This window comes from Aedes aegypti, chromosome 2 (assembly GCF_002204515.2).
Source record: "Aedes aegypti strain LVP_AGWG chromosome 2, AaegL5.0 Primary Assembly, whole genome shotgun sequence".
NCBI classification, from domain to species: Eukaryota; Metazoa; Arthropoda; class Insecta; order Diptera; family Culicidae; genus Aedes; species Aedes aegypti.
In genome coordinates, this window is record NC_035108.1 from 218,961,643 (window position 1) to 218,989,202 (window position 27,560).

The 27,560-nt window shown below is 41.7% G+C and overlaps 2 protein-coding genes across 2 annotated transcripts in view; both read left to right on the plus strand.

Moving 5' to 3' along the window:
• Window positions 1-27,175, plus strand: part of LOC5566652 (kinesin light chain) — a 54,396-nt gene extending 27,221 nt beyond the window's left edge. The window contains exons 4-7 of the mRNA XM_021844034.1: window positions 15,896-16,147; window positions 16,214-16,441; window positions 16,513-16,716; window positions 25,249-27,175. Of these exons, the coding sequence (XP_021699726.1) occupies window positions 15,896-16,147; window positions 16,214-16,441; window positions 16,513-16,716; window positions 25,249-25,371 (807 nt within the window). The 3' untranslated portion in view covers window positions 25,372-27,175. The remainder of the gene's footprint in view (window positions 1-15,895; window positions 16,148-16,213; window positions 16,442-16,512; window positions 16,717-25,248) is intronic.
• LOC110675162 (kinesin light chain-like) overlaps window positions 26,684-27,560 on the plus strand; it is a 14,073-nt gene continuing 13,196 nt past the window's right edge. Inside the window, exon 1 of the mRNA XM_021839552.1 lies at window positions 26,684-26,692. Coding sequence (XP_021695244.1) covers window positions 26,684-26,692 — 9 coding nt within the window. The remainder of the gene's footprint in view (window positions 26,693-27,560) is intronic.

Below are 27,560 nucleotides of genomic sequence, written 5' to 3' on the forward strand. Positions count from 1 at the left end.
ACTGGATAATATGCTTTGAGGCTGACAGCGGCGACATTCTACTCCCTTAGTAGGGTCGGGTGACACTGGCTCGAAACGGACCTGCGCCGATCCGGCTCTGAACATAGTACCCCATAAAGGACTATGTCAACCCTAGCATGGCCTCCCTGCTTGCATAGATAACCATGGGATTATAAAGGCGACTATTCCAGCGGAGATGGATAGCGGCTCTTAGGGGGACCCATAAGAGATGATCAACCAAAACAAACAACTAGCGGAATGTGAAGGAGAGGCTTCTGGACCTGTCAGTAACCGGCTAAGGTTCCCGCCAAGGAAGGAGGCGACCAACTTTATTGAAAACAGTGTGGGCAGAAGCCTAGATACTGTGACGATGGCAGGCACTGGCCGCTCCAGTGCAACATGTGTGGTGACCGATGGCCCGGGACTAATCGAGGCCATGGATCGCAATAGGGAGTACCTCCCTAAAATGCAGGTAGCTGCTGAGCAACTTGATGTCATCATCGAATATGTTAAAAGCAAAACAAATATCAGCAAAGACTTGAAAACAAGTCTACTGTAATTGCGACAATCAGTCCTAGCTGCAAAACAGGACTACGAGAAAGCCAAGGAACAACTGGGCAAGGTAGAAGGCCAAAAAGACACTAGGTCGTGTCAGACCGATGTGTTTTCCTTCACAGGCAACGCGAATATATCTGATGATATTATTCGATACGCGATGCGGAAGAGGGAAGCTTCCGGGGATGAATACGTGGCGAAAAGACGTATGGTTGCTAAGGGAAAAGTGACCTACGCGGCCGTCCTCCAAAGCGGAAAAGCTGGCACGAGCCAAGCCCCGCGATCAAGAGGACATGGCAACAAAGGAGAGGCCAACACCAATCCTAAGGCCAAGAAAGCCAAGAAAAAGGAGCCACGGGTTAACCGGAACCAGGCAGTGCATCCACAGGAACCACGGGAGCAAGGCAACAGCAACCCGTGGATACCAGTTGGAAATAAGAAAAAACAGAGGAAACCGAAAACGGAGCCCAAGGAGAGCGCTAAACCGAAAACAGCGAAACGTAGGAATTTAGGCGAAGCCAAAATACGCCGAGGTTCTGAAGGCGATGCGAAGCACAGAGAAGCTATCGCCATTGGGCGCAGACGTGCGAAGCATAAGGCGAACTAGGATTGGTGAAATGATCCTAGTCTTAAAGAAGGACGCCAAGGAAAAGGGTGCAGTCTATAAGCAACTGGCACAAGAAGTACTTGGTGACGAGGTTGATGTAAGATCCCTTACTGCTGAAGCGACTCTCCAGTGTAAAAATCTGGATGAGGTCACCGATGCAGCGGAGGTCTCGGCTGCCCTCAAAGAGCAGTGTGACATCGACGTAGCCAGTAAGGCCATCCACCTTAGAAAGGGCCCGCAGGGCACCCAGGTGGCGGCGATCAGGCTGCCGGTCGCAGAGGCCAACAAAGCGAAGAACTTGGGCATACTCAAGGTAGGCTGGTCGGTTTGCCGGCTGAGCATACAACAGCCTCCTGAAGTTTGCTTCAAGTGTTTCGGGAAGGGCCATAAGTCGTGGAATTGCAATGGTCCCGACAGAAGTAAGATGTGCAGAAAATGCGGCGCTGAAGGCCATAGGGCAAGCGATTGTAAGCAAATCGCTAAGTGCCTAATATGTGTCGACAGAGCAGACAACGGACACTTAACGGGCGGACCCAAATGTCCGGGCACAAGCGGAGTATCAAAGCAGCCAAAACGGAAGTAACACAGTTAAATTTAAACCACTGTGATGCAGCCCAGCAGCTGCTTTGGCAGTCAGTCTCGGAAACCAAGACTGACGTGGTGTTATTATCGAACCCATACCGCATACCAGCCAACAACGGGAACTGGGTGGCGGATAGGTCTCAACAGCTAGCAGCTGTAGGGACGACAGGACGATACCCAATCCAAGAAGTAGTCTCTAGCTCAAATTACGGTTTTGCGATAGCAAAAATCAACGGCGTGTTCTATTGCAGTTGTTACGCGCCCCCAAGGTGGTCGATTGAGGAATTTTCCCACATGGTTGACAGGATGATGGCCGAACTAGCTAATCGGCAGCCAGTAGTGATAGCTGGCGACTTTAATGCATGGGCAGTGGAGTGGGGTAGCCGCTGCACCAATCAAAGAGGCCAGCTATTGTTGGAATCCCTGGTCGCATTAAATGTAGAGCTGGCAAATGTGGGTACAGTGAGTACCTTCCGCAGAAATGGTGCAGAATCGATCATCGAAGTGACGTTTTGTAGTCCTAACCTTTTAGGTACCATGAACTGGCGCGTTGATGACGGTTATACTCATAGCGATCATCAATCGATTCGCTTTAGTATAATACCAGGCGGGCAGAAGGCAGCGCGATGTAACTCGACCCAAGCCCGAGGATGGAAAACAGCGCGCTTCGACGGCGAAGTATTCACTGAAGCCCTGAGGCGCGAACGAAACACTCTGGACCTAAACGGTGAAGAGCTAGTTGCTATGATATCACGAGCGTGTGATGCTTCCATGCCGAGAAAAGCCCCTCCTAGAGAGAACAGGCCGCCAGTGTATTGGTGGTGCGAATCAATTGCAAATCTTCGAGCAATCTGCTTTCGGGCTAGACGAAGAATGCAACGCGCACGCACAGAAGCACAAAGAGAGGAACGCGGTGCAGCATTCAGAGAGGCAAAGTTGGCTCTCAAAAAGGAAATCAAGAGTCGAAAACGGGCATGCTTTGAAAGTCTATGCGAGAGTGCCAATTCTAGTCCATGGGGTGACGCCTACAGAGTGGTAATGGCTAAGACCAAAAGAGCCATAGCGCCCCAAGAGAAATCGCCCGAGTTGCTGCGATCGATAATCGATGTACTCTTCCCGCACCATCCCATAAGCCCATGGCCCCCAGCGCCGTATGCGGCAGATGAAGGAGAAGAAGTGGCGAGAGTGACGAACGAAGAGCTGGCAGAAGTCGTGAAATCATTCGCGTCAAACAAGGCACCGGGACCCGATGGTATCCCGAATGTTGCCTTAAAAGCGGCAGTGAACACGGATCCGGACATGTTCAGAACCACGATGCAACGCTGCATTGATCAAGGAATCTTCCCGGATGTATGGAAGCGACAGAAATTGGTGCTACTACCAAAGCCGGGGAAACCACCAGGTGACCCGTCGGCGTATAGACCTATCTGTCTACTAGATACGACGGGCAAGTTATTGGAGAGGTTGATTCTCAACAGACTAGTACCGTATACGGAGAGTGCGGACGGCCTGTCCAACAACCAGTTTGGATTCAGAAAAGGTAAATCTACTCTGGACGCCATCCAGTCGGTCGTTCAAACAGCTGAGGTGGCAATCGAGCATAAAAGGAGCGGCATCCGTTACTGCGCGGTTGTCACTCTGGATGTGAAGAATGCGTTCAACAGCGCAAGCTGGGAAGCAATAGCACACGCGCTTCACCGCCTCAAGGTACCGGTGCAGTTGTGTAAGCTTCTAGAAAGCTATTTTGATGGTAGGATTCTACTGTATGACACAGAGGAGGGGCAGAAAAGCGTTCGAATTACCGCGGTAGTACCTCAAGGTTCAATCCTGGGCCCGCTGTTATGGAATGCGATGTACGATGACGTACTGAGGCTGCCCCTTCCGACGGGTGTTAAGATTGTTGGCTTCGCCGACGATATCACCCTAGTGGTCTATGGTGAATCGATGGAGGAAGTAGAGTTGACAGCAGCGCACTCTATTTCCCTGGTTGAGGAATGGATGAAGTCTAGGAAACTAGGACTGGCCCGTCACAAGACTGAGGTGGTGGTGGTCAACAACCGCAGGTCCGAGCAACGGGCGCTTATCTCGGTAGGTGATTGCACCATAGAGTCCAAGCGATCCCTTAGGCATCTTGGGGTAATGATCGATGACAAGCTGAGATGATGTCTAACAGCTCTGCTGTAATTGCCAGCAAACGCAAGCTGCTGGCAAGCGTGGCGATATCCATACTAAGGTATGGAGGACCAATCTGGTCAAAAGCGCTTAGAACGAACAGAAACCTAAAGCGGTTGGAAAGCACGTACAGGATAATGTGTTTAAGAGTAGCAAGTGCATACCGGACGGTATCTGAAGAGGCCGTGTGCATCATAGCCGGGATGACGCCCATCGGGCTCATCATCAAGGAAGATGTTCAATGCTTCAACCAAAGGGGTACCAGAGGAGTCCGCGACACGTGTAAAGAGGAAACGCTCAGAAGCTGGCAGCAGGAATGGGATAACTCCACTAAGGGTAGATGGACCCATCGACTAATACCAAATGTGTCAGATTGGTATGGTAGAAGCCATGGGGAAGTGAACTTCCACCTGACGCAGTTTCTGTCAGGACATGGTTGCTATAGACAGTACCTGCATAGGTTCGGGCACTCAGAATCTCCTGCGTGCCCCAATTGTGCTGGTGTAGAGGAAACAGCGGAGCATGTCGTGTTCGATTGCCCCCGTTTCATTGTTGTGAGAGGTCGCATGCTCACTACATGCGGAGGGGACACGTCCCCCGACAATATTATAGAGAGAATGTGTGCGGATGCCGAGTGCTGGAATGCAGTAACTACGGCTGTCACTCACATTATGTTAGAATTGCAGCGTCTATGGCGCGCCGACCAAGAGTTGGCTGCAGAGGATTAGCCCTGCCGAGGCTGGTCCCTTGTAACATTGTTTAACTCGGCTTGTTTTTTTTTTGTTTTTTACAAGGGGGAAATCTGCAAACAGATCCCCTGAGAAGATAACTCAGGGAATGCGGGGATGACGCACCAACGACGACCCGCTAAAACCAGCCTATGCACTGTGCATGAGCAATTCATTTAGAATTGCTCAAGTGGTGAACAGTGCATCGACATGACCCTTGGACTCAGACCCTCATCTCCCCGGAACCACCTTACGGTATTTCTTCGGGAAGGGACCAGTGCATATAGCACAACACGTGTAGCAGAAGTAGCCTAGGCAAACTGCTTCTCCTAGCCGACTTAAACACTGTTACAAGGGACCAGCCTCGGCAGGGCTAATCCTCTGCAGCCAACTCTTGGTCGGCGCGCCATAGACGCTGCAATTCTAACATAATGTGAGTGACAGCCGTAGTTACTGCATTCCAGCACTCGGCATCCGCACACATTCTCTCTATAATATTGTCGGGAGAGGGACACGAGCATGCGACCTCTCACAACAATGAAACGGGGGCAATCGAACACGACATGCTCCGCTGTTTCCTCTACACCAGCACAATTGGGGCACGCAGGAGATTCTGAGTGCCCGAACCTATGCAGGTACTGTCTATAGCAACCATGTCCTGACAGAAACTGCGTCAGGTGGAAGTTCACTTCCCCATGGCTTCTACCATACCAATCTGACACATTTGGTATTAGTCGATGGGTCCATCTACCCTTAGTGGAGTTATCCCATTCCTGCTGCCAGCTTCTGAGCGTTTCCTCTTTACACGTGACGCGGACTCCTCTAGTACTAGGGTGGGGCTTATTTCCAAAAATCTTCCGTGGTCAGGATTTACAAAGTGGAAAATGATCATCGGTCCCAAAATAACATCCTGTGAAAAAATGAGAATTTTTGGTGAAGGTTTAGAGGTGGCGCAAAGGGCGTAAGTGCAGTTTTCCCATTTTAGTGAACTCTGAAAATATTTGGTATGCTTTTCAGCTTGTTTTGGTGATTTTAGGACCCTTAAGGGCAAAAAATCACCTCAAAATTGCGATATCTCCACTCCTTTAGATGATATTTGACGAAATATATTTTATGCATGCGATTTTTGGCCCTTGAATAGGTTACAATGACTGATTACTATGAACCCGAATAAGCATATGAATAGCTGAAGAGGATTGCTATGCTACTAGAATGGAACAAAGAGCAAAGAAGAATGAGAGAAAGAACAAAGAACACAGAAGAATGTAAGGGGGGTGGGTTAAACAGGTGGGAGGGTGAAACTAGTGATATCTTGAACGTAACTGAGGAATCTTGGAAAATCTCGATTTTTCGCAATGGAGAAAAGTTCCAGTAGAAAACGAAGATTATATTGACTTATAATTAATATTACCTACCTCAGAAATATTTCGAGCACTTTTTCTTTAAGTAGGGAAAGAGCACCAATTTTTGACCAATCTCTAGTTTTCGACCCATGCGTATGATTTTAGATTACTCTCTATGGACAAATTGCAGTAACGGCTATAATGTCCTCAACTCCATGCGAAGTTTCATCGTTATTCTCCAGGTAGATATAGATAAATGCATGTCAATAATACACTTTACTGCTTTAGTTCGATAATCGTACGGTTGTTTTTTTCCTGAATGTTGATAGCAATTTATCGAAAGGTACATTTGCAAAATATACATCCCGGAGATTTGGTTTTATTCGAGAGGTTTTCAACCTGAAGTGCTTTATCTCTTGCACCCTATAGAAGCTCGTGCACTAATTTGAATTTTGATTACCGACTTTTTCCTTCTGCTGTTGTTTATATACATCAATTTCAAATACAGGTGTAGAACGATGTATTGAACTTCAACTGCATTTGTTTGTCCGAAGTTATGTTGAAGGTGTTGTGGCGTAAGTGAAGTATTGGAAGCCCAAACGCAATTAATTTCTAAAATGGCATCATAAACCAGAAATTCCTGTGGGAATTCTTAAAAGGAAGTGTTATTGCTAGAGAGCAGAAATCGTTTATGGAGTTACCTTATAAGGATATATCGTGCGGGATCAAAATCCGTGCACCTAAGAAATCAATATAAACCCTTCCACTTCATATACAACGCCTTCTATTTGTATGAAGTGAACGGATTTTGAGCCTGTATAGGCCCCCCTCTGTAATTTCTTGCAGATTATAAAAGCAATTGCTGGATTTATATCAGACGGACATTCTAAAATACTAAATAAGTGGTAAAACTTGCATATAATCACATCTAATATATGCAACCGAGACATTTTCACGGTTCCGCAGTTTATTCTAATATAATATCATCAGTTAAACCCTCCCACCTGTTTAACCCACCCCACCTTACATTCTGCTGTGTTCGTTGTTCTTTATCTCATTCTTCTTTGCTCTTTGTTCCATTCTACTAGCATAGCAATCCTCCTCAGCTATTCATATGCTTATTCGGGTTCGTAGTAATCAGTCAGCGTAGCCTACTCAAGGGCCAAAAATCGCATGCATAAAATATATTTCGTCAAATATCATCTAAAGGAGTGGAGATATCGCAATTTTGAGGTGATTTTTTGCCCTCAAGGGTCCTAAAATCACCAAAACAAGCTGAAAAGCATACCAAATATTTTCAGAGATCACTAAAATGGAAAACTGCACTTACGCCCTTTGCGCCACCTCTAAACCTTCACCAAAAATTCTCATTTTTTCACAGGATGTTATTTTGGGACCGATGATCATTTTCCACTTTGTAAATCCTGACCACGGAAGATTTTTGGAAATAAGCCCCACTCTACTCTAGTACCCCTTTGGTTGAAGCATTGAACATCTTCCTTGATGATGAGCCCGATGGGCGTCATCCCGGCTATGATGCACACGGCCTCTTTAGATACCGTCCGGTATGCACTTGCTACTCTTAAGCACATTATCCTGTACGTGCTTTCCAACCGCTTTAGGTTTCTGTTCGTTCTAAGCGCTTTTGACCAGATTGGTCCTCCATACCTTAGTATGGATAGCGCCACGCTTGCCAGCAGCTTGCGTTTGCTGGCAATTACAGCAGAGCTGTTAGACATCATCCTCGAAAGCGCCGCTATAGCCGTAGATGTCCTCTTACAGGCATATTCAACGTGGCTAGCGAAGCTCAGCTTGTCATCGATCATTACCCCAAGATGCCTAAGGGATCGCTTGGACTCTATGGTGCAATCACCTACCGAGATAAGCGCCCGTTGCTCGGACTTGCGGTTGTTGACCACCACCACCTCAGTCTTGTGACGGGCCAGTCCTAGTTTCCTAGACTTCATCCATTCCTCAACCAGGGAAATAGAGTGCGCTGCTGTCAACTCTACTTCCTCCATCGATTCACCATAGACCACTAGGGTGATATCGTCGGCGAAGCCAACAATCTTAACACCCGTCGGAAGGGGCAGCCTCAGTACGTCATCGTACATCGCATTCCATAACAGCGGGCCCAGGATTGAACCTTGAGGTACTCCCGCGGTAATTCGAACGCTTTTCTGTCCCTCCTCTGTGTCATACAGTAGAATCCTACCATCAAAATAGCTTTCTAGAAGCTTACACAACTGCACCGGTACCTTGAGGCGGTGAAGCGCGTGTGCTATTGCTTCCCAGCTTGCGCTGTTGAACGCATTCTTCACATCCAGAGTGACAACCGCGCAGTAACGGATGCCGCTCCTTTTATGCTCGATTGCCACCTCAGCTGTTTGAACGACCGACTGGATGGCGTCCAGAGTAGATTTACCTTTTCTGAATCCAAACTGGTTGCTGGACAGGCCGTCCGCACTCTCCGTATACGGTACTAGTCTGTTGAGAATCAACCTCTCCAATAACTTGCCCGTCGTATCTAGTAGACAGATAGGTCTATACGCCGACGGGTCACCTGGTGGTTTCCCCGCCTTTGGTAGTAGCACCAATTTCTGTCGCTTCCATACATCCGGGAAGATTCCTTGATCAATGCAGCGCTGCATCGTGGTTCTGAACATGTCCGGATCCGTGTTCACTGCCGCTTTTAAGGCAACATTCGGGATACCATCGGGTCCCGGTGCCTTGTTTGACGCGAATGATTTCACGACTTCTGCCAGCTCTTCGTTCGTCACTCTCGCCACTTCTTCTCCTTCATCTGCCGCATACGGCGCTGGGGGCCATGGGCTTATGGGATGGTGTGGGAAGAGTACATCGATTATCGATCGCAGCAACTCGGGCGATTTCTCTTGGGGCGCTATGGCTCTTTTGGTCTTAGCCATTACCACTCTGTAGGCGTCACCCAATGGACTAGAATTGGCACTCTCGCATAGACTTTCAAAGCATGCCCGTTTTCGACTCTTGATTTCCTTTTTGAGAGCCAACTTTGCCTCTCTGAATGCTGCACCGCGTTCCTCTCTTTGTACTTCTGTGCGTGCGCGTTGCATTCTTCGTCTAGCCCGAAGGCAGATTGCTCGAAGATTTGCAATTGATTCGCACCACCAATACACTGGCGGCCTGTTCTCTCTAGGAGGGGCTTTTCTCGGCATGGAAGCATCACACGCTCGTGATATCATAGCAACTAGCTCTTCACCGTTTAGGTCCAGAGTGTTTCGTTCGCGCCTCAGGGCTTCAGTGAATACTTCGCCGTCGAAGCGCGCTGTTTTCCATCCTCGGGCTTGGGTCGAGTTACATCGCGCTGCCTTCTGCCCGCCTGGTATTATACTATAGCGAATCGATTGATGATCGCTATGAGTATAACCGTCATCAACTCGCCAGTTCATGGTACCTAAAAGGTTAGGACTACAAAACGTCACGTCGATGATCGATTCTGCACCATTTCTGCGGAAGGTACTCGCTGTACCCACATTTGCCAGCTCTACATTTAATGCGGCCAGGGATTCCAACAATAGCTGGCCTCTTTGATTGGTGCAGCGGCTACCCCACTCCACTGCCCATGCATTAAAGTCGCCAGCTATCACTACTGGCTGCCGATTAGCTAGTTCGGCCATCATCCTGTCAACCATGTGGGAAAATTCCTCAATCGACCACCTTGGGGGCGCGTAACAACTGCAATAGAACACGCCGTTGATTTTTGCTATCGTAAAACCGTCATTTGAGCTAGAGACTACTTCTTGGATTGGGTATCGTCCTGTCGTCCCTATAGCTGCTAGCTGTTGAGACCTATCCGCCACCCAGTTCCCGTTGTTGGCTGGTATGCGGTATGGGTCCGATAATAACACCACGTCAGTCTTGGTTTCCGAGACTGACTGCCAAAGCAGCTGCTGGGCTGCATCACAGTGGTTTAAATTTAACTGTGTTACTTCCGTTTTGGCTGCTTTGATACTCCGCTTGTGCCCGGACATCTGGGTCCGCCCGTTAAGTGTCCGTTGTCTGCTCTGTCGACACATATTAGGCACTTAGCGATTTGCTTACAATCGCTTGCCCTATGGCCTTCAGCGCCGCATTTTCTGCACATCTTACTTCTGTCGGGACCATTGCAATTCCACGACTTATGGCCCTTCCCGAAACATTTGAAGCAAACTTCAGGAGGCTGTTGTATGCTCAGCCGGCAAACCGACCAGCCTACCTTGAGTATGCCCAAGTTCTTCGCTTTGTTGGCCTCTGCGACCGGCAGCCTGATCGCCGCCACCTGGATGCCCTGCGGGCCCTTTCTAAGGTGGATGGCCTTACTGGCTACGTCGATGTCACACTGCTCTTTGAGGGCAGCCGAGACCTCCGCTGCATCGGTGACCTCATCCAGATTTTTACACTGGAGAGTCGCTTCAGCAGTAAGGGATCTTACATCAACCTCGTCACCAAGTACTTCTTGTGCCAGTTGCTTATAGACTGCACCCTTTTCCTTGGCGTCCTTCTTTAAGACTAGGATCATTTCACCAATCCTAGTTCGCCTTATGCTTCGCACGTCTGCGCCCAATGGCGATAGCTTCTCTGTGCTTCGCATCGCCTTCAGAACCTCGGCGTATTTTGCTTCCTCCGTTTTGATAACGAGGGCTTCGCCTAAATTCCTACGTTTCGCTGTTTTCGGTTTAGCGCTCTCCTTGGGCTCCGTTTTCGGTTTCCTCTGTTTTTTCTTATTTCCAACTCGTATCCACGGGTTGCTGTTGCCTTGCTCCCGTGGTTCCTGTGGATGCACTGCCTGGTTCCGGTTAACCCGTGGCTCCTTTTTCTTGGCTTTCTTGGCCTTAGGATTGGTGTTGGCCTCTCCTTTGTTGCCATGTCCTCTTGATCGCGGGGCTTGGCTCGTGCCAGCTTTTCCGCTTTGGAGGACGGCCGCGTAGGTCACTTTTCCCTTAGCAACCATACGTCTTTTCGCCACGTATTCATCCCCGGAAGCTTCCCTCTTCCGCATCGCGTATCGAATAATATCATCAGATATATTCGCGTTGCCTGTGAAGGAAAACACTTCGGTCTGACACGACCTAGTGTCTTTTTGGCCTTCTACCTTGCCCAGTTGTTCCTTGGCTTTCTCCTAGTCCTGCTTTGCAGCTAGGACTGATTGTCGCAATTTCAGTAGACTTGTTTTCAAGTCTTTGCTGATATTTGTTTTGCTTTTAACATATTCGATGATGACATCAAGTTGCTCAGCAGCTACCTGCATTTTAGGGAGGTACTCCCTATTGCGATCCATGGCCTCGATTAGTCCCGGGCCATCGGTCACCACACATGTTGCACTGGAGCGGCCAGTGCCTGCCGTCGTCACAATATCTAGGCTTTAGCCCACACTGTTTTCAATAAAGTTGGTCGCCTCCTTCCTTGGCGGGAACCTTAGACGGTTACTGATAGGTCCAGAAGCCTCTCCTTCACATTCCGCTAGTTGTTTGTTTTGGTTGATCATCTCTTATGGGTCCTCCTAAGAGCCGCTATCCATCTCCGCTGGAATAGTCGCCTTTATAATCCCATGGTTATCTATGCAAGCAGGGAGGCCATGCTAGGGTTGACATAGTCCTTTATGGGGTACTATGTTCAGAGCCGGATCGGCGCAGGTCCGTTTCGAGCCAGTGTCACCCGACCCTACTAAGGGAGTAGAATGTCGCCGCTGTCAGCCTCAAAGCATATTATCCAGTACATATACCGTTACTTGTCCTTTGTCGTGCGCTGCCAGTATACATAATTGGGGCCGTACTGGCGTTGGTCTCAATGTGCTCGAAGCACTCCTACTCGTAATTCCATGCCTTGTCCGTTTGTATCGCGACCAGTATGCCATAATCAGGATCTCACTGGTATCAATCCTGATGTGCCGGTTGGCACTCCTGTTAGTTTGGGCTAGGGTACTTTAAGCGGCACCGGTCGCTGTGACAGAGTTGCATTCGGATTTTTGTGGTTTTTATGAAGGTTCATCAGAGCCCACTGCGAACTTCACCACATCCTGGGCAACTCCCCAACTCGCAGAGGTCCTGGGGGGGGGGGGGGGGTTTGTTTCGTCCCGTACACTAGTACAAAGGAAGTCGAATCAGTCCGTAGCAGGTGTCAAATCAAAATTTGTTATCATTGTTATCATCATTGTGGGCTTCGTGGCCTTGCGGTTAGCGGCGTTAGTCGTTTAGGCGTATTATGCCACGAGGTGCGGGTTCGATTCCCGCTCCAGTCGGTGGAAACTTTTCGGAAAACGAAAAATTCATCACTGGACCACTGGGTGTTTCGTGTTGTCCGTTGCCTAATGTTTGTGATTGTTCAGTCTGTGCAGCCTTTGGCCGAAGACGGTGTAAATTGTCTATTTGTCTATTTATAAGTTAAGTCGCATAAGATCACAGGTTAGTTTGGTAGAAAAATTATACACTCGCATTGTATGCTATTATTCATCACATAATATATGCACATATATCGCCTCCACTTTTGTACGTAGAAGGCTTTTTCGCGACTTCTTATAAGTGAAATTGTGCACATACAAAGCCTCCAAGGGATTTCGTTACACGTACATTTTGGTTATCTGGGTTGTCATATTGTGTGGGTACAGGTAGAAACAATGCTCAATTTGTAACGTCATATAATTCATTCGTGTTCAAGATATGTAAAATTGGTCTTAATGCCGTTGAAATTCATAAAAAGTAGTGTAACTCTAATACTTTCCTATGAATCCATATATGACAAAAGGTCAAAAATACAAAAATCGACTTTCTTTTTATGTTTTGCCGATGAAAGATTTTTTAATATTTCGCAAGCTTTTTTTGACTACCAAGGCTAACTTTTAGTGGAACAAGATCGGAGGTTCATGCAAGTTCGATAATATGTGCGTTTCAGCACACCGTGGCACATGCACCAATAAGCCTACCTGTGTCTTTACTTGCAACCATGTCCTTCGTTTTGTAGATGTCATGGTCAGGCCTATCCTCACTGTAGTGCAATGTTGAACAGTAATCCGAATAACAGATCCGAACACTTGATTTCGAACCATCCAGCGTTGCACGTATCAGCCTAATTAGTTTCGCCAGAAAATCATGTTCAGACATTATCTGCAACAGCTCATTTGTTTTCACTGAATCGTACGCCGCCGCCTTGAAACCAATAACAAATGTTAAGTCTGAAAATTATACTTCCGGAATTTATCTAATCATTCGCAAGGTAAACATCTGGTCCGTTGTCGAGCAGCCCAGCCAACTTGGTATTCGTCGATGAAGGCCTCCTCGAGCGGTCTCTGTCTGTTAACCCTCTAATACTCAATTTTTTACGTTCAATCCAAATATAATTTTCAGTTATCCAAAATCGTTCTAAACACGTTTTGGGCAATGATTTATTTTTATTCACAAATCTATGAATTTTGGTTTTGGTGTTTATAATTCTTATTTTTGAACATCCCTATCCTTTTTCGTTTTTTCTCGAAGCCTCTCCTAGTTACTGATTTTTAGCAATAATTTAATAAATAATAAATTCGAGTTTTTACAGTACTTTTAAAATACAGTCATCTCTCCCTTACTCGATATTGAAGGGACCATCGAGTTAGAGAGATATCGAGTTAAAGAACACAAAAGCAGTGCAACTGCGTTCCAAGGGACCATCGAGTTAGCCATGAAAACCAACTTTTACTATGCTTCTCTAACTCGATATCGAGGTACGGAATATCGAGTAAGGGAGAGTTAACTTATTGAATTTTTAATTTTTTTCATTTTTCGTGTAAGTAACGGAAAAACAAATTTGAAATTATTTTAATACCACCAAGCTCTTCTTCTGCGCTAGGTTGATCGTAGATAAATATAAAAGGTACGATTTTTTATATTACATGTTAATTGAACCCCGGGCATTTCTTCTTCTTTCTGGCATTTTTTGCAACTTTTCAAAAAAATTTCAAAAATACATAAATGTTTTAAAAGTCATCAAAAACTTTTCTTATATGCCTGTTATGAGTCAAGTCAAGTTTAAGGAGAAGTAGGCCGTCATTGAAATTTGTACGCGTCGTTGCTGATGTTGTTGATTTCGAATTAAAGAAAATCAGTTGGTTTTGCACTGACACAGCTGAAAAAGTATCAGCATACTTCATGCATGTTAGCGCGTACAGTGATACTTTTTCAAGTCAATATAAACTATCAAGACTGAGTTTTATCACTTTGAAATGCAAGCTGAAAAGTCATCATTGATGCCAAAAAGAATGACGGGCTACTTAGCCTTAAGTAAAAAATAAAATCATTTTGATTTCCGAGCTACGAAAAAATACACAAAATTCCAAAGTGTACCCCGGGTTGGGTATTAAAGGGTTAAACAGGATGCGCGACAATATTTTGTACGTCGAATTCAGAAGGGTAACTCCTCTATAAATGGAACACTTCAGTCTGTACCCTTTCTTTTTTTGTAAATTGGGCGTATGAAGCTATCCAATCAGCAGGTGTACAGAAGTACTCGGTGGATCGACTGGTAAAGCTGTTCACTTTCGTGCTTGAGAAGCTCAACCGGGATCTCGTTCTTCCCAGCAGCTTTACAGTTCTTCAGCTCGCTGATAGCCTTTTTAACCTCTCGTATGGTCGGTGGGTCCACAGCTTGATCGTCACCATCAACGTTCATCCTGTTTCTCGTAAAATTTTTCTCGTCAGTAAATTTTCTTCTCGACCATTGCACATGGCGGATACTGGTATGGTCCGTTGCATAAAATTTCCGCATATAGTTCCGGCTCATGCTATCTTGAGCTTCAGCTACCAGACTATCTTCATGTTGTCTTTTCTTTTTTTTTTCACGCTGCTCTGTATCGGCCACAAAGATACAGCTTCTGGCGACATTCTTCACGTCTGTCACTCCCTGGCACTCTTCATTGAACCAGTCGTTTTCTCTTAGGTGTTGACCAGTGCCAATCATATTCCGCGTCGTTGTTGTCACAGGCTGGTGACATCTCCAGAAACATTGATTCTTCCCAACTGCTCGTCTAGCTGCTGGCGATACTGTGCATCTACCCAATCAGTCGACAAGCGTTGGGTACTGAAGCGCAGCGTTCTGTTAGTTCTGGATCTCGTGATGCTATTCACCCGCGCCCGGATTTTAGCTGCAAAGAGATAATAATCCTAGTCGATGTTAGGGCCTCGAAAGGTCCTGACATTCATGGCATCTGAGAAATGTCGCTCATCAACCAGCACGTGGTATATTTGGGAGCAAGTATCGCCACACGGGTGGGGTGTGTTTGGGGATATTCGCTCTAGAAGCAGCGTAGATTACAAGCCACATGCTATTATCATTGGTAACGAAATTAAGGCTTTCTGTTCCAATGACGGGTCGTAAGAAGTCTTCTTTCTCGATCTACGCAATTGCGTCACCAATGACTATCTTGACATCTTGTTTTCGGCAAACTCCGTACACCTTATCTAGGCTCTCAAATTGAGAGTCTCAATAGAACTCAACCTTCATGTCATCGGGCTTATCGTTCTTCGGTGCATATATGCTGATCAGGCTACAGTTGAAGAACTTGCCCCTCATTCTCAACATGCAGACTCGGTCGCTTACCGGTTTTCAGGGAATAACTCGCTACATCTGCTTCTCAATCACCCGACGCTCGGAATTCACGTTCTCCGGTTTTGGGCCAGCGTATTTCCTGGATTGTTGCCACGTTCACGCCGCCATTCCGCAGTTCACGAGCCAAGAGCCCAACACTCCTGGGTTCATCCACTCGTTGTTACTTTCTTTTAGAATTCAATTTGAAATGAGCGATTAAAGTGTAATCGATTAAAATTTCCTTAGTGTTACATCTGTTTGTCTGTGCTATTGCTTTCACAAATAATTTAAATGTATAACTAAGCATTACCAATTATTTATATTTTACGCTTTAGAATAAATATAAGGAGGCTGCAAATTTGCTTAATGATGCGCTTGCAATTCGTGAAAAAACCTTAGGCGAAAATCACCCAGCTGTAGCTGCTACTCTCAACAATCTCGCTGTGCTTTATGGTAAACGTGGCAAATACAAGGATGCCGAGCCGCTTTGCAAGCGAGCTTTGGAAATTCGTGAGAATGTGCTTGGCAAAAATCACCCGGACGTTGCAAAACAACTGAACAATTTAGCACTTTTGTGTCAGAACCAGGTAAGACTGATACAATACTTATTACAGATAAATGTATGTGATATTTTAATTCGCTACTTTTTTCAGACAAAGTATGAAGAAGTGGAGATGTATTACCAAAGAGCCTTGGAAATATACGAAATGAAGCTTGGGCCTGATGATCCAAACGTCGCAAAGACCAAGAACAATCTTGCAAGCTGCTATCTGAAACAAGGCAAATATAAGGAAGCTGAAATTCTGTACAAGCAGGTTCTAACTCGTGCTCACGAGAGGGAATTCGGAGCGATCAACGGTGAAAACAAGCCTATCTGGCAGGTAATGTCTAATCGAGATTTTATTTCAATATTCGATATGACAAATCATTCTATTTTGGGGTGAACGCACAGGTTGCCGAAGAAAGAGAAGAGAACAAATCGAAAAATCGTGAAAACACACCGTATGGAGAATATGGCGGTTGGCACAAAGCAGCTAAAGTTGACTCTCCTACTGTGACGACAACATTGAAGAATCTAGGCGCCCTCTACAGACGACAAGGAAAGTACGAGGCTGCTGATACCTTAGAGGATTGCGCCCTACGCAGCAAAAAAGAGGTGAGTGCTAGAATTCGTATGAAGTCTATCCAGCGTTGTACGTAGGGGAATGTGGGGCAAGATGAGCAGCGACCGATTTTTTTTTCAATACATTATTTTGGGTTCTGATGAATATCATTAAAGAGCCATTCCATGAAAAACCGATCTAGTGGGTCTTCGAATTCCGTGAAAATTTGCTATTTTGTTCCTTATCCGAAATAAGGATACACGTATTTTTGGATTTTTGATTATGGTGACCATTTTCGAAATAGGGTGACCAGAAAAATCGCGATTTTGCTAAATTTTTATTTAAAAAAAAAATATAACTCTTGAACCGTTCGATCGATTTTCAATCTTTTTGGACGAAATGAAGGCTAAAGATTTTGACTTTTCAGGAAAAATATAAAATTTCACAAAAATTGTGTTTTTTACATGAAAAAACTCAATAGTTTCCGTTTTTTCGTGTTTTGAAGGCCTCGGGACCAAAGGGGCTATCGCTGTTCTCATTTTTTCTTGAAAGTTCAGAAAACTTTACGTATACTGTAAAATTTTCAGCGATGTATGTTTTTTAGTTTTTGAGATATATTTTTTTGAAAATAAAAAATCAGTCATTTTTTATCGGCACACACTGTAGGTCTTAGCGCATTAGATTTGTAATGTTTAAAAAAAAATTATAACTTTTGAACAGCTTAACCGATTTCCAATCTTTTTGGATGGAATGAAAGCTTAAAATTTCAACTATTCAGACAAAGTTTCAAAGTTTTCTATTTTTTTCTATTTTTTCTGAGAAGTTAAGACTAAGGCCTGTGTGTGCTTAGCTTGGAAATCGGTTGAGCTGTTCAAAAGTTATGATTTTTTTTAAACATTACGAATCTAATGCGTTGAGATCTACAGTGTGTGCCGATGAAAAATGACTGATTTTTTATTTTCAAAAAAATATATCTCCAAAAACTAAAACACATACATCGCTGAAAATTTTACAGTTACGTAAAATTTTCTGAAATTTCAAGAAAAAATGAGAGCAGCAATAGCCCCTTTGGTCCTGAGGCCTTCAAAACACGAAAAAACGGAAACTATTGAGTTTTTTCATGTAAAAAACACAATTTTTGTGAAATTTTATATTTTTCCCGAAAAGTCAAAATCTTTAGCCTTCATTTCGTCCAAAAAGATTGAAAATCGGTCAAACGGTTCAAAAGTTATAATATTTTTTTAAATAAAAATTTTGCAAAATCGCCATTTTTCTGGTCACCCTATTTCGGAAATGGTCACCCTAATCAAAAAATCCAAAAATACGTGTATCTTTATTTCGGATAAGGAACAAAATAGCAAATTTTCACGGAATTCGGAGACCCACTAGATTGGTTTTTCATGGAATGGCTGTAAATTGATATGATGGCCATAAATTTCAGCTAAAAAATCAACAGCACAACGTAAATATTGTCCAAAATACATAGAAGTCCAAAAATTTACCTTTTCATATAAGATTTGTTCATTTAATAGTGATATTTTTGTTGCGTAAACAAATTAATTCATACGTTTTTGGCCGTATAGTTATATAATAATCTTCTGTAGATTATCAGGAGCAAAACTTTTTATCAAAATTAAAAAAATATTTCAATTGTTTTGATTATATTAATAAATTTACACCCTTGGGGCAAGATGAGCACCATGTTCAAAATTAAGTAAAAGTGTGAAATTATAGCACCACATTTAGCTGTGAGCTTGACTTACGGTATCTTCTTTGCACAAAACAATTTTTCTAAAAAATATACAAACAAACAACAAATTTAATCGTTTTTTAAGTAAAATCTTAGCAATTTATGAAAAGTTATTTATTTTCTGATAAAAGTTTTAATAACAAAGTTAGTTGAAGATAAATATTATCAGATATTAAAGTTAATATCTTGGGATATTGCAAGCATTGAAAAATAATAGTTTTCTTTAGTAAATTACATCTTTTAATGGGGGTGCCCATCTTGCCCCGCAGTTTTTTTGACCGATGATAAAAAAAGCTATTTTTTAAAGTGTTATTTGGAAAACTATTTATCACTTTTTAAAACTTTTAATGGTTGGAGGTCAAAGTAATAATGTAAAAGATAAGGATGGTTACCAATTTTACCAAAATAATAACGTTTAAGTAGGCTTAAATCGCATCTTGCCCCGCCTGACCCTATCAACCTAATTAGTTTTGCCTGAAAACCATTTTACACATTATCTGCCACAGCTATTATATTTTAACTGAAACGCACGATGCCGTAAAATTAATAAACAGATGGTGAGTCTGCCAGTTATACTGCCGGAATTTATTTATCCAAGATGATACTGGATAATGATCGGCTCTCTCAAAAACCTACCTGCTAGTTTCCTATGTAGGACTTCTCAAGCCACATTACGTCGAAGATTTACAACTTTTTTTGGTGGATGAAACAACTGAAAACGACATAGAATGTGCTTTAGATTAAGTTTTAACTCTTGACTTTCATATGTGTTATTTGTAGATCGGACCTTTCTCGTTTCGACTTGTATGTTTGGCTTTGTTTTTAACTACCAACATAATTGGGGCCTTACTTTGCCTGTTGATGTAAACTAACAATAAATAAATAAAATGTTATACCATCAGTGCACCAGTAGCCGCTCATGCCCTTAGGGTAAACATTGATTTTCGTATCGTAAAGCAACATGTTTCGCAACCCGACCAGAACCACATAACAAGATTATAACACATTCCTATCAGCAGCAGTTAAAAATAACAAAAGTTGATAAAATTTTGTCATCAAAATGGCTTTGTCCTCAACTTGTTATATTTTTAGTAACACATTTATAACAACATTTGTTATATTTTGGACATCGCATCTATAAGTTTGTTGCAAATAACATCCGATGTCATAAACAGTAACATAGTTTGCAATAATTTAGTTATTTTGTAACATCCTGGCAACACATTCCGTAATAATTTTGATATAATTGTAATAGGGTTTGTTATATTTTAGTTTAATTTGGTGCAAATTTTGTTCGAATTTTTGTTATTTTAACTACTAATGGTACATATTTTATAACAACTGGTGATATAAAAAAATCATATCAGAGGAACACATTCTGTTATAATCTTGTTTCTTCCGTCTGGTCGGGAAGGATATATCGTCCCCTTGATGCTACAACTCGAAAATTAAAATTTCGAACTATTCAGCATTGAAAGTTTGAGCGTTTCACAAGGTGATGGACATTGGACAATCACAGTTAATATGATCGAAAAGTAATCTTGGACTTGATTATTTTGAATCACGCGGTTATGATCTGTTAATATCTGGCAGATTTAATTATCCCTCTAATACCCAAACCCCGCCTTTAGACGGGGTACACTTTGGAATTTTATGTATTTTTTCGTTGCTCGGAAATCAAAATGGTTTTATTTTTGGCTTAAACCTTGTCTCATAACACGCATATAAGAAAAGTTTTTTATGACTTTTGAAACCTTTTTTTAATTTTGAAAATTGTTTGAAAAATTGTATTCTTATATAACGTACAAAAGCCTGGGGTTCATTAAACATGTAATATAAAAAATCGTATTGTGCTCTGCAAGATAAATCCACGTAATGCGATTATCTGAAAATGTCGATATACCGTCGCAGTTATAATGAAAATCACCAAATGTTTCAGATTTAGCAAATTTGTCCATGCGTTCTTGAAGAACGAAAAAATCCAAGCCTACTTGAATTTTGACGTTGCGTTTGAATTGCGCGCCTATCTTCTGCGCGTTACCGCCGCCGCTGGATGTAGATTTAAAATGAGCGCCGCAATACCTTTCATATTTTTCTACGATCAATCTACCACAGAAGAAGAGCTTGGTCGCATTGAAATAATTTCAAACCTGTTTTTCCGTATATAAAACGGAAAATAAAAAAATCTAGATTTATTTTTAAGTGACGTAAAAACTTGAATTTTTATTATTGCTAAAAATTAGTAACTAGATGAAGCTTCAAGAAAAAATGAAGAAGGACAGGGATGTTCAAAAATAAAAATTATAAAAATCAAAAACCAAAATTCATAGATTTGCGACTTTTTGGTTTTCTTAAATTGGTGGACCCCTCGTACGACAGCTAGCTAAATAGTTTGCGAAAAGGCCCATTTTTTAATAAATCTTAGCTGTTTATTCACGTTATATGTCTAATATCCCCTGTAGCTTTCATCTGAGACTAAACAAATTTTGGCGGTCATTTTGAATTTGGTTAGAAAACCCGTTTTTTCACCATTAGCGCACCGCTCAATGAGAACTTTGAGGTCATCAGCAGAAAGCTGAGAAAAAAAAATGAGTAAGATAGGCTACAAAAACTAGGTTAGCAATGGTACTTACCGTATGAAATGTACGATTTTCTAAATCATATTCTACGATTTTGTCGTATATGGCGAGTGCAATCAATGAAAACATCACTTTTTGTACAACAAAGAAAAAAGTTTTCAATCGAGTTTTCTTCGAGTCGAATGAAGAATAAGAGTACTAATTAAGGCTAAGTAGCTCGTCATTCGTTTTGGCTACAATGTTGACTTTTCAGCTTGCTTTTCAAAGTGATAAAACTCAGTCTTGATAGTTTATATTGACTTGAAAAAGTATCACTGTACGCGCTAACATGCATAAAGTATGCCGATACTTTTTCAGCTGTGCCAGTGCAAAACCAACTGGTTTTTTTTTTATTCGAAATCGTGAGATGAATTAGCAACAATTAGCAACGACGCGTACAAATTTCAATGACGGCCTACTTCCCCTTAAGGCACATAATCTGGCGGCCATCTTGGATTTTGACGCCATCTTGATTTTAAGTAGTAGATTGAGTATGTAGTAAACAAACTTAAAAATAAAAGAAAATCTTCCCAGCTACAAATTTGTAAAAGACCACATTTTGATTGAACGTATGGATAATTTGGTATTGTAGATAGTAAAGTCGAAATCATGCCGAGTTTTTCATTCAAAAACACTGCTTTTTTGCTGTAGAACATAGTAGCCTGGATTATTTTGATCTGTTCTATCCGCCAGGAGCACCACTGTCGCCTGCCGAACAGTTGGTGAAGCATGCTACATGCAAACCCACTTTATGATGATGAATAACAATTTATCCTGACGTCCAATCAAAATGTGGTCTTCGGCAAAGTTGAAGCTGGGAAGATTTAACATAAGGTATTTGTGTTCACTTTTCCATAGATTATTATGAAGAGCAGTTAGAGGATCGAACCCAAAAGGTTTGCGTTTTCCATAGTAATCTCTATAAAAACTTCAAACTCAGCTCTCGCCGAGCGGTGTCACGAACGCAAGTGCAAATTTGTTGGTGGAAAATACTGCCATTTGATTTTGCTGGAAACAGCTGATCTTTGTTTATATTTTCCACCAGCACTCTTTAAGTAGTGTTGGTGACATGTGACGTGTATGTACACGAGCACAGCCGAATTTCTTCAGAATCATTTCAAGCTTTAGCTAAGTATGCTATTCAGCTCAAGAAAAGTAAATGTTTCTGCGGAAAGAAATGGTCATGAAATTTTCTACAGTGAGCCCCATTTGAATTGACATTTCTTTTGAACTGCATACTGCGATCAAAGAAAAATGCTTTTCTTGAGCATTTGTTGCAAGAAATTTCCCACGCATCGAGATAGGCGATTACTTTTCTGTTGAAGTGCATACTTCCCATTTGCATTACTCTAAAAACCAGTGGATACGAGAATCCCCAGAATATTATATACCTACTTCATAGTTTTAAAATAATCTAATTGAAAATATTTATTGTAAACTCCATACAAAGTTGTTTACAAGCAAGTTCGCATTGGTATTAATTATGAACACTTTACGAATATTTTAAATTTCATTTGCAAATGAACTTTCACAGTAGTCTCACTTTTAATATTTCTCAACACTAGCTGATGTTTTTTTTTTGAAATAACAGAAGGCCGACTCCAGAGGCACATTTCCTGCTAATTGGAAGATTTTTGCTATAATCATACTCAGTGCACGATGCGACCGATTTAATTTATTAATTCTTATAACGATTCTTTAGGAATATCCTGATAGTTCTTGAGGCATATTCTAGTAATTCGTCAAGAAATACTTACGGCAATCTTTCCAAGAACTTATACAGTGTTGGCTGTAGTTATTCTGTAGCAACTATGTCATTTCCCGTTGAATTATGGATAGGATAATCTTTTGACTGTATGCGATTTTGAGCTTGAGATTGAGCTTGATTGGCCGCCCGTGGTTGCTACTCCAGTATCGCCAGATCAGCTGCACTTACACAAGGAACTAACCAGATGACTGCTTGGGATTAACAGGCACCCTCAGTGTATAAGTGCTGGTGATCTTCTATTTTTAGGCAACAATGGTGCCTGCCACGTCAGAATGCAGACCAATGAGGGGAAGGGGAAGGAATTGATGATGCATTCAACTGGCTCCCACGGTTGACCGTATATACCACTGCGTCAACGCCAGTTCATGCGGGAAGGGTGAAAGGGTGGGATAATTTTTTATGGCAGAGAGGCTTGCTGGTTTGGTTAGCAGACTGCCTATGTATCAGGCGTAAAGGAAGGCATGCTATAATAATGAACGAATGGAAACGTAGGGAAACAGTTTATTTCTGTCCGTCTCTGGTTCTAACAAATGCTATGAACTGTGATAGATACATCAACTGGGATATATTAAGAGTGGTAGATAGAAGCAAGTGAAAGATACAACCAAGCATGGGAAACATTCACTCGAATATTGCGTTTCTCTATCTCACTTCCACAAGCAGTCAAGAGCGAGATTGCCGTTTCTCCAGCCAAGCGGAGTGTTTCAATTTCCAATGTGCTTTCTTCTTGTTCGCCGAGCGACAAGTTAGAAAAAAATGGCAACAGAATGATTCGCTACCGACTCCTTGTGCCGAAGGCATCCGATTGCTGTAGCGAATGATTCTTTACATTCCGATTCCGCACGAGTGGCATTCGTGTTTGAGAAGTGAAGAGCGTTCACTGACTGGGAATCCACAAGGCGAAATGATTCAGTGAACGCAAAATCTGTACATTTCGTAGGAAGCTTTCAGTGATTGAATGGCGAACGCGTTCTTTCGTGTCTCCCATTCAAGAGCGGATAGGTGCTCTCTCCGCTCCATATATCTTTTAATTTCGGTTTATCTCAATCGTTTGCGATTCGTCGGGATTGCGCTCACCCTAGTAGCGTTCGGCAGTCATTGAACCTTCGGTGGCAGCAGATACTTTGCAGATATTTTATCGGTAGCGTTCGGGTGAGTGAGTGAATTTTCCCATGCTTGGATACAACTACAAAGTACGAGGAAAGGGACGAGCCTGGGATTGAACCCATGGCCTTCTGCTTATGAAGCAGAAGCGGTAGCCATTAGACCACCAACCCCGTCTATCTTTTGACTGTATGCGATTTTATAGCGGACTTTGGGGCAAGTGTGCCATAGGGGCAAGTGTGCCACCCCTGCTTTTTATAAAAACTACAATATATATTTTCTATTTGAGCTTAGCAATATGTTCCCTTATAGTTCACAATACAATTATCAAAATATGATGAAAGTTGCTTTATTTTTCACGTATTTACATCGACTTTTGCAAAGACAACCAAATTTGAGTAGATTTTTATAAGATTTCGTTGTTTCTAAATAGCATGGTAAATGGTAAATTATTAACAGATTTTTTTTTATGTACTGTAGATCGTGAAACTATTCAAATGTGTAAGTTATTGTGGCATTTGAATGAAAAGAGGATTCAGTTCTACATACGAAATCTAGTTTGGTTGAAATCTATACTTATTGGGGCAAGTGTGCCACCTATTTGGTAAACGAGAATTGTTGAAGTGAAATTTATAAAAATGTAATCATCATCATTAAAATCATAATAATAAACCAAAATGAGGCACCAGTAGTGGTTTCTGGTTTTCGGCTTATTAAGTACCGTTTTACATATCTACATCAACATTTTACCGTTATATAGTGCTGATCTAGTGTAGTATTATACATATTCACAGTAATATAACGGTAATACATATATTCTATTGAATGGAGACAAAAACAACCATTTAAGTTATTCGAATTGAGTAATAGAGAGCTAGGCATGTTTTGAATCTTGTTATAAATCATCCCCTTGTTACGGTAAACTTAAATTATTTTTTTAAATTATCGATTAGCGTATGCTTTGTAAGTAATATTATTCGGAAATAAAGAAAATTTTATTACAAGTAGAATTACATGCGATGTTCATTCGGTGGCCGTCTTGCCCCATATGGGTGGCACACTTGCCCCATAGTGTCAAAAAATAGGTTATTTTGGATGGTATTTGAGAACCTCCAAAACTAATACTTTTTGAAGTTATTTTCTATTTGAATGATACAGTGGTTATGGAAAGATGTGAAACTAACATCATGAGGCTAAATAAGTGGATTTTATAAGCTTTGGGCAAAGTTAGAGATCAATTTGCTTAAGGTGGCACACTTGCCCCAAATTCCGCTACACAAACAACAAGTAAATACTGTGAAATCATCATCAATTACATACAATGTATTTTTCTTTATTTTTTCAGGCGCTGGATTTAGTAAAGCAGTCCAAGGTTGCGAAAATCCTGGGAGTGTCCGACGAAAACAGACGTCAAAGGATGAAGGACAGTGATAGCTATGACGAAGAGGGAAAGCGATCTCAAAAGTAGATTGATGGTTTTACGTACTATTACTACTGCTATAACCAGCATGCAAGTTTTCACAAACGTCAGTATTGGCACTTTTGTTTTAGGTTGTACGAAAAATGTGAAAAAAACTAGATAATTATTTTGTTTTTGCTTATACTGTGTTCCACTTGACGGGTTATTTTTACCCAAGGCTTTGCAAATAAAAAAAAAAAGTGTTACATCCTATTTCATTCCATTGTGGCTATTGCAGCATTGGTGCCGGCTTTTGAATCATTCATCTGTGTGTAATTGTCTTAATCCATTATTCGATCGTGTCTTCCTGCTGAGAGTTATGCTCTCTGTTCCATCGTAGGGTCCTTAGACCAATGCATTATTCATTTCTGTTTATGCAGATAACGAGAGCTTAATTTACTTAGTCATGATTAATTTTAGAGAGCATATTACCTATATTTGTAAAACATATTTTCTAAAACGGTGCAAGTATATTCCTTTACAATGACAGGTGAAGAATGGTTGCAAACTCAGCATATATTAAGTATAGCCAATCATCTGGAACTTAAAAGCATTTCCAGCAAAATTACTAATTGTTTGGCGAGTTACATAATGTTTGCCAATAGTTCTCTTTTTTTGCTTAAATTACTAAAGTTAATTGGTGGCACACACCTAACATCTATATTTATTATTTATTTATTTGAAACTGATTATAAGAAAATTACAGAAGTGAGTCTTTTGAAACAGTAATTCAATGAACATATTCGCTGATTAAGAACGCCTAAGGTTTCGCCTTTTTCAAAAAATGTTTACACATTTAACAATCGAAACGTATCGCGTCTCTTGATCCTGGATTGCTGCCTTACTTGACACCGAAAACGGGTTTGCATGATTTTCTGCAAGCAATTCTGTAACCCGATGTATTGTTAGAGCATCTTCAACAGAGTCACAATTCGTATGGTAAGTTACACAATTTATGTAACTCGCCATATGATTTGTAACTCTGCGAAGATTCCCAAAGGGATGCTAAACATTGGCCTGTGTATCAATCAAAAGAAATAATTAATAGAATTACTCAGAGTCCTAGTCGAATGAAACACAAAGCATAACTCAAAGAAGGAAAAAAAAAATATACCAAAGTTTCAAATTCATCATCTGTAACCTTCAAACTTTTGTTTCGTCAAAGCACATTTCGTGCGAAAAGTTACGGAAAGAGGGAGATCACAATTGTAACGCTTTATAAACTGAAAATGTTGAACTGCTTAGATCTTTCCAATAGATAGCAGAATTTGCTTGTTGGCTGCTCCCATCAGTGCGTTTCTAACGCTCGTTTTTTCGGAAAATGGGCTGTGTTTGTAATGATGAATGAAGTGCTGTAGGTATCTATCACTAAGACAATTTATTGCATCTAAGAGAGTTACTCTTAATACACTATATCAAACGGCAAATGAAAATTGATTAAAGATGTTTGAAAAAAATCTGAAATAATTGTAAGACGACATGATAGTAACCCCTTAGGTAACACTTATAGCTATTGATTTCAAAAACCATTACATAAGCGTTTACTAATGGCCTTTTGCTGCGTTTGTGAAAATTTGACAAAAAAAAAAGAAGTAAACATTCTCAAAATTAGATTTACGAAATATTTAGAAGCACATTTTGGTGCAATATTAACGAAGAACGAGAACTATTATTTACTATCTCTCTCTGCTTTTAAATTGTTTGAAGAAATACACGTAATCAACCACACACAGCTCAGTATGACATCCAAATTGAACACAAAAGAACATTCAGGTCGCCTTATGAAGTGAAATAAACAATTGCTGGAATCTAATAGCTAAAATGTCGATCCTTTTGCTTATATGTCACATCATTCCCATAATGGTAACATTGATGACCGTACTGTTCGTAGTGGCTACTCCGTGATTGATCTGAACAAACGAAATCGCATATGGAACCAACAGACCAAAATTGGGAGTAGCGTAGAATGTTCGATGTTTACTATCCAGATTTCCAAACATTGTAAAGTCAAAACAGGACTGGCCACGTTTCTACCTTAATCAAGGGAATGGTAGGAATGTTAGTATGACATCCATAGTAATTTTAAAAATCAAAATTAAACATTATAAACTTGTTTATTTGGATAGCCAGAAAATTTGAGAGGAATCCATTGTAACGAGAATGTCGTAAAATATTTCCTTTCCTAGATATCATGTGGT